Here is an 8,537-nt window from a genome sequence, read left to right on the forward strand (position 1 = left end):
GGGCATTTGCTTATTATTAATTGGTCAAGACTCAAAAAGGTTTCTCCTTAAATACTTATTTTTGTTATTCAAGAAAGGTTGAACAGAGTCTTAGATGTGTTGAGTTGTGTTTGCACAATTCAGTTTTTTTTTTGCACTTAGGTATTCATATATTTTAATATTAGATATTTTGAAATATACAGGTGTATATCCTTATTGCTAAGAACAAATTAGTTAGGTGTTACAATGAAAGAGCTATATCACAGAAACTGACAAAAATATGGGTTCAAAACCAAAGATTTTCAGTCTTGTCTGAATTTACCAGCAAATATTAAATATATAATAAATTTGGAATGAATAAAAAAACAATAAGAAAAAACCCAATAAAATACGGACACGAGGATTAATATCCAATAAGATTTGAACAGTAACTACCCAAATAATGCTCTCTCGTGTGTACACTTTTTTTGTATCCAATAAGCAGTATCCAATAGGACTTGGACTTGATGTACCCAATATATAACCAAATGTGTGTCTGTCCGTCTGTCTGTCCGTCCGTCCGTCCGTCCGTCCGTCTGTAAACTTTTCACATTTTCAACTTCTTCTCAAGAACCACTGGGCCAATTTTAACCAAACTTGGTACAAAGCATCCTTGGGTGAAGGGGGATTAAAATTGTTAAAATCAAGGGCCAAGACCCCTTCCAAGGGGAGATAATCACAAAAAAACGAAAAAAGGTTGGGGTCATTAAAAAATCTTCTCCTCAAGAACCAAGAGTTATGTCCAAGACACGATGTAGATACGATATCGACACATTACTTTTTATAGTTTACTATAATAGTTCTATATTCTCATGTGTTTATTACAATACTTTCTGTTTTAATACTATTTCCTTACTGTTAATATCTTCGATATCGTGCCGATATCGAATCATGGTTGTTCCAAGAATTGTGATTTCCATCCTTAATATGGTGTTTTTTAAGAACTGTTACTTAAAAATTTCTTTATAAATCTTTCCCTGATATGTCGATATCGTCGATATCGATGATATCGCTTCGATATCGATGATATCGCTTCGATATCGAATCTTGTTTGCTCAGCCCGTGGTAAATACTTTCCCTTTTTTCTATGAATGTGTTTATGTTTAAATACTTTACTTTTACGAAGATATTACCTGCCATCGATATCGACGATATCGTATCGATATCGAATCATTTTTGTTTAGAGCATATTACTTTACCAATATTCACCCTAATACAAAAACTTTATTTCTACATCACTTCTGTGTTTAAGAAGTTTACCTTACTGTCGATATCGTCGATATCGACGATATCGTATCGATATCGAATCATGATTGTTAAAACATTTTCAAGAATTTTCACCCTAATCCAACATCTTACTCTAAATCTAATCTAAAACAATAACAACCCTAAAATTTTCTTAATCATATTATTGTATTTTTATATTTATGCCAATTAGAAATAGAATTTGACTTCACTCGTGACTTTCTAAAATTCTGTTATACAACGTACCTCAATGTGAAAATAAATTGTGCAAATAGGATCGATATCGATACGATATCGTCATGATGTTGTCGATATCGACGACATCGACGTAATATAGAGTCTCAAATACGGCACCAGGTATTTCCAGTTAATAGTGCTCACCATGATCGATATCAATACGATATGGACATAATATTGTCGATATCGTCGATATCGACATTGGATTTGTTCTTGGACATGTATGAGAACCAATGGGCCACAAAAGTTGAAATTTATGTGGAAGCATCCTGGGGTAGTTTAGATATTAAATTGTTAAAATCATGACCCCCGGGTGTAGGGCGGGGCCACAATATGGAATCCAAGTTTTACATAGAAATATATAGAACAAATCTTTTAAAAATCTTCTTCTCAAGAACCACTTGGCCAGGAAAGCTGAAACTTAAGTGGAAGCATCCTTGGGTAGTGTAGATATTAAATTGTTAAAATCATGACCCCCGGGGGGAGGGCGTGCCACAATTGGGAATCCAAGTTTAAACTAGAAAAATATATAGAATAAATCTTTAAAAATCTTCTTCTCAAGAACCACTTGGCCAGGTGTTAATATTAAATTGTTAAAATCATGACCCCTGGGGGTAGGGCGGGGCCACAAAAGGGAATCTCAAGTTTTACATAGAGATTTATTGAACAAATCTTTTAAAATCTTCTATTCAAGAACCACTAGGCCAGGAAAGCTGAAACTTATGTGGAAGCATCCTTGAGTAGTCTGGATATTAAATTGTTAAAATCATGACCCTCGGGCGTAGGGCGGGGCCACAAAGGGGAATCCAAGTTTTACATAGAAATATATATAGAACAAATCTTTTAAAAAGATCTGCATCACCCAAGTTACTCAGGTGAGCGATGTGGCCCATGGGCCTCTTGTCTATTTTATATTAAAGCTTATAAATATGTTAAATATAATAATTTTTTTTCTTTCACTCATATGGTGACATCATCTTTCACGCAAAGACTCGTTCTCCAGGTGTACGTCTCACAGCAGTTTTAAACCCGCGACGTTATGATTATCTCTGAACATCGCTACTCTAGAACAGATGCTCTCACCACTGCGCGTGTATCTAATCTCAAGTATTTAAGATCTGAAAACAAATTTTTAAAAATCGTTGACCTACCTTGTTCTTTTGTTTGACACAGTGTCTTTGATATTCCTTTGTTCCATGTACAGGTGACGATAAAATCATCTTCTTCCTTCTTCTTTATATGGATTCCGTCTGACGACATATTGAAGAATTTATGTTGACAGGTCAGATTTATGTGCTCTTTGTTATGGGTGGCAAAAACCGTGAATTCTGAAGCTATTGAAATCAAATAAATAAGATAAAAAAATTAAACGCATATTAATCGTTTTCTTACTAGTTCGATCGATCGAAGGATAGAGAAAGACTTACGACATGGTATCATAATATAAGTTTCATTGACATGTCTTCCATTATTACACCTGGAATGTATCACCATCTGTTTTCCCGCATGATGTTCCAGATTGAAAGTGAAACTGAATGTCAGAGATTTATTGGTATTATCATAATTCCCATTAATACACCACATTTTTCCTTGATTCCAATCACATTGATCAACATGATTAGGATCTCCCTCTACAGTAATCGTAATATGTCTGACGTCACAATCAATGCCAGTTACAATGGTTTTTCTTTCATTGTGGCAGAATTCTTTTGTTTCTTCAGTTTTTGACAACATTACTGAAAAAAAAAAAAATTATATTTTCATTAAAAACCATTACATAAAGACATACCGAAGATATGGTTATATATAAAAACCATATACCAATACTTAAGGTAATATTTACTGTGATAGAAATTTTCGCCCCCTTTAATTTTCGCCCCTTTCGTCCTTTTGATAAGTGGGCGAATTTAAAACGTAGCAAATTCAATTAAACAGCATAATTTCTTGACAGAACTTAAAATGGGCAAATTTAAACTGGGCCAAATTGTTCACAACTGCAAATGGGCGAAAATAACTTGGGGCAAAAATAACCCAGTGTACTACATTAATGTTACATGTAATGATTTTATCGTAGGAAACATCATTGTTGATGTGTAATGAGAGAAAAAAAATGTAATCAGGGTATGAATTTTTATTGAAGTGTCAAGTTCAAGTTCAGTTTATTTCACCCAAACAGCATATTGGTGCATTAGGTAAGGTGCATATATGACATATATACATTATATATAATATATAATAATAATAATAATAATGCCTTATTTAGAGAAGGTTACCCGATTAGTACAAGGTACTATTCTTCCCAGGGGCCTTCTAATTTCAAACAACATATTACATAAAATGATACAATCAAAGATAAAACATGTAGAGTTCGTTAATGTATGAATAATTTAATGTAATGTACAGCTAAAAGAGATATAGATTCAAAATAAAGAAATCAATATTAATTGTTCATGAGACAATGTCTTAAACAACAGTAATACCCGGTAATCAAACATCTTGTACAAAGGACATATCCAAACATTTATTTACAGACGTTGGCTAATTATAATTTTTTCTACATTCGTCTAAAAATAGGTAAGGTTGGTGATAATTTTACATTTTATGGTAGGTAATTCCATAAATTTACACCTGAATATTGAATAGAATTCGTAAAAAAAATGTTCGATGTTTTGGTAAACGAAGATTATAATTCAATTCTAAACGTAAGGAATAGGAATCATGGCTATGAAAAACAAAAAAGTCTTGGAGATATTCAGGGCTCATACCATAAAAAAGTTTTGTACAATAAAATACACTTATGAAGTGTGACTAATTCAAATACATTTAGCCATCCCAGTTTTTCAAACAATGGTTTTGATGGTTCGTCGGGTGCTGCATCAAGAATAATTCTAGCAGCCCGTTTCTGAAGTTTATGAATTCTTTCAATGCTAGTTTTAGATGCATTGCCCCAAATATAGAATAAAATTCAATATTTTAGTTTGTTAATTAAAATTGAAAAGCTTCTCTCTTCGTCAACAACTAAAGGGGAGGGATAAATTTGGGAATTTCCCGTCCAAAAAAACACTCTAACAACTTTGTCCAATATGTGCATTTATAAAGAAGATATAGCAACGTACATTGTATTAAATATACTATTGTAAGATATTGAAAATTAAACGAGAATGTTGGGAGATGAAGGATATGTAGATAACGAACAGTATTCAATCTCAACGTCCAAAAACAATATACAAAATAAGAGCAGAGCAAACACGGACTTCTGAAACATCAGAGATGGGATCAGGTGCCATGGAGGAGTGAGCATCTCCTGCCGACCGGTCACGCTCTCCGTGTACTCGTTGTAATGATCAGGAAATAACGGAAAAAATCTGTCGTCAATTCAGTGTATAAATGATGGACTAACAATTGGTATGGAAAACGTCAGTCAGTATATGACTCAATGATAAATTGTATTTGCTGACAAGATCATTGTATCGACCATAGAATTTACGAAATGATGTCTTTAAACGAGGCTGTTGATATTCTTGTTTCATCAACTTGGTTGTCAATAATTTACCTCGTTTAAGAAATTGTTCATACGTAGAGCACGCTCTTGCTTATCGAATCAACTGAGATAAATATACTCCGTATGCAGGTGATGAAGGTATATTGCTGCATTAGTAAGGGAAGATGACGATAGAAAACTTAAAGTCAACACCTTTATCATAAAGCTTGGTTGTTAGATTATCATTAGTGTCTTTTTTAAGTAAAATACCCAAGTATGAAGCAGAAGTGTCGGACTCTGTAATATCTTTTATCTCAAGCTCTCCAGGGTATATCGTATCGATTGATTGATTGATTTTATATTGTTAAACGTCCCTCTCGAGAATTTTTCACTATATCATATCGACGTAGGAATGGAAATTATCATTATTAATTGACAATACGTTGTCGTTATATCTAAATGTCGAGTTGAAGGCCACAGCAAGTGATTTCTTCTTTTCATGCATAAGATTTTGTATAAATTCTGCTTTATATGAATATAAAATTACGCCTGCTAATAACGGAGCGCAAATTGTACTCATGGGAATTCCAATAGGTTGTTGGAATACTTGGTCTCTGAAAACCACATAGTCAAAAAAATCCTAATATGTGACGCAATAATCCGCCGATGTGGCTGCATGGTGTTTTTCCCAGAACTTTTAATACAAAAGTAATGAGGAGTTCTATTATAAATATATTGACTGTACCAGCAGGTTTTTATAAGTTTCTATTTAAATATTTATATATATGTAGAAGAGTTTAAATATAACACTGATTAATACTGTACATCACATATAACATTAAGTTGTGTATTGAAATGAAGAACAGTTATAATGGAGGCTTGAACATTAGTTTACTGTTCTTTCTTGATGGTATCATGTATTAAAACACTATGTCATTCCTCATTTCTATCTTGTATAATTTACAAAATGTAGTTTATTTAGACTCGTTCAGAGTCGCTGCACATCAAGGTCATTCATCACATTCTCAATCAAATTAATCAGGCAGTGCTACATGCCCTCATTGAAAACATTTGTATCAAAAAGATCTAATGAAAAGCAAGAGGTTCTTTCACAAAAAACATCTTACTACTCAGACTAAAACTTCGCCACTCTATACATTTTTCTTGATGTTTAAAAAAGATTGTATTCCCAAATACACCTCATTTAAATATACTTATATATGCAATGACAGATTAATTATTTTATAATTAAAATATCAATATTATGTAATAGAATTAATTTTCCTAACTTAGATAATTGATGTAGATTGGAAGACATCTTAATCATATGTTAATCTCACATTGAAATATATTGTGAATGGGTCACAGATTTACAAAACGAAAAAATATTTTCTGTCTGATAAAAATCCAGGTCAGAAGAAGACGACAATATCTGATTTACTGATAGTGTGGGTATCTTAGGCAGCTTTAAATCTACACAATTAACAATGGATAAAAGACGAGTCTACCAGGTGTCATTCAAGAGTAGCAAGTCATGGCATTTAAATATAATAGTATTAATTATTTATGGTATTAATTACAAATGTACGTGTCAGACAAACAAAAATGCGTTAAATATACAGCATGAATACGATTTAGAATTCTAAACTTAAGGGAGAAAAACTTGCAACACAAATAAATAAAAAAAGTCCATAATGCACTGTAGATTTTTTACAACATATTGGATAGTTATAAAAACGGGAATGTAGGTTTTTTTGCAACTTATTCCTCCCTTGGTAGAGCTTATTATATCTTTATGTAAAATAAAATTGCTACATTTACTTATCGCCTTACCTAAATATTGACTTTAAGAGAAATTGCTTGCAGGGTCAGGATTTTTTAAAAAATCTATTTGTCCGGTATTTGATGCTAATATACATCTGCATGCTTCAAACAATTCAATCTAAACTTTGTACACATGGCACCATTTCGTGAAAGATAACACAACCCCCATCTTTCTCTGCTTTCACTTTTCTACTGGCCATGTGTCTTGATAATCAGTTGATGATCAGCATAAAAAAGCAGTGCCCTCACTTAGTTAAAAAACATTAAAAATTCGCACATAACAATATCGCTTACACACTAACGTACGTACTCGATTATGACTTTTAATGATATTTTAATGACTGAGCGAGCATTTTGAATTTTCTTAATGAAAATAATTATAAAGTATACCCCAAAAAATTATGACTTTTCATGTGTTTATAAAGTACTACATAATGTGACAGAAACAAAGAATTTATACAAAAAATAAAAATGTTGGAAAAACCATAAAATTCCTATGTTTTAAATTTTAACAGCACATATGAATAACTTTTTTCTTATTTTTTAACATTCTTATTTTCCCTTTCTTTCATACATTTAGGTTCTCATAACGTCAAAAACACACTTTTAGATCGAGAATCTACGTACCTATTAGTTGGAAATTCGTTCTGAAAATCAGTTATACGAAATTGAAATTGAATTTTTCGACCTGTTATTTTTTTGTTTTGCTTTTTTTAAAGACAAAAATGCTTAAAACAGTGTATACGCTTCATTTTATTATGATGCAGAAAATATTGGGCCCCTTTGACTGAAAATGGTCGATAAAGATTTGTTTTATCCATTTGTTAATTTACTTCATAGAAATGTCAGTCAAAAACTTGTAATTCATATATTATAAGTTAAATCTCTCGACTACTCGATCAGTATAGGGCTTACAATGTCTAGGCAGTCATCTGTGCATTTATTGAAAAATTATTTGATTGAATAATATTACAATTAAACTTTCCTCGTATTATTTTTCTAACGCATTATCTACATTCCCCCAACAAAAAATTACAGTAAAGACTGGTGTAAAAAGAAGTACCTTGATATAATGTACTCAGAAAAACCACGTTATAGATCCATAAATCCATTATCAAATATGCTCAAGGTGTTGACCGAGTCTTAAACGCAAATAATTAAATCCATATTTTCTTACTCATTAAATATTAAAGTTGAGTCTGCAGGAATCAGAGCTTGAAGTTTACTCCGACAGGATACAATGTACCTGAAAAAAAAAACATTTTTTGGCATTTAACTTTGAAGACTGGGATTTTTATAACGTCACTTTATAGGTCAGTCCGGTCACAGACACTTGTTTCGTTTTTAGGGCTCCCCCTACTCTATATATGAATCAATACGAGTTCAAAAATATTTTCATCTGTAGTATTAAGTTACGCAATAAACAATTTTCCATTGAAATTCCTAAGAGCGTCCGTTTTAACTTCCGTGTGTTTTGAAATTCGTGAAGTAAATTAGTTAAATTATGTGTAGTAATACACTACCAAGGAGATTAATTTAAAAAGTGTTTGATTATAAGAATCTTAAAGATTTTAATAAAATTTCTACCATTATGCTTGCACAAAAAAATTTTCTTACTGCTCAATGACCTCAAGTGCTGTGTATAAGTCAAAATGTGTACTCCCCGACGGCAATTAGTAGTGTCTCAATATCATTCAAACATTCTCGGAAGTGTCGGTAAACAAAAAGTCGG

General features: G+C 32.1%; 1 protein-coding gene across 2 annotated transcripts in view; it reads right to left on the reverse strand.

The window, feature by feature from the left end:
• LOC134275933 (uncharacterized) overlaps window positions 1–8,021 on the reverse strand; it is an 80,108-nt gene extending 72,087 nt beyond the window's left edge. The window contains exons 1-3 of one of the 2 annotated variants that reach the window (XM_062758217.1): window positions 7,869–8,021; window positions 2,928–3,236; window positions 2,652–2,834 (exon numbers count right to left, since the gene is read on the reverse strand). In XM_062758217.1, the coding sequence (XP_062614201.1) occupies window positions 2,652–2,834; window positions 2,928–3,236; window positions 7,869–7,917 (541 nt within the window). In that variant the 5' untranslated portion in view covers window positions 7,918–8,021. The remainder of the gene's footprint in view (window positions 1–2,651; window positions 2,835–2,927; window positions 3,237–7,868) is intronic. The other variant, XM_062758224.1, reaches the window with a different exon arrangement.
• Between the last annotated feature and the right edge of the window lie 516 nt (window positions 8,022–8,537).

The sequence above is a fragment of the Saccostrea cucullata genome, unplaced genomic scaffold, assembly GCF_032062105.1.
Source record: "Saccostrea cucullata isolate Sc308-1 unplaced genomic scaffold, CSIRO_AGI_Scuc_v1 ctg2449, whole genome shotgun sequence".
Taxonomy (NCBI): domain Eukaryota; kingdom Metazoa; phylum Mollusca; class Bivalvia; order Ostreida; family Ostreidae; genus Saccostrea; species Saccostrea cuccullata.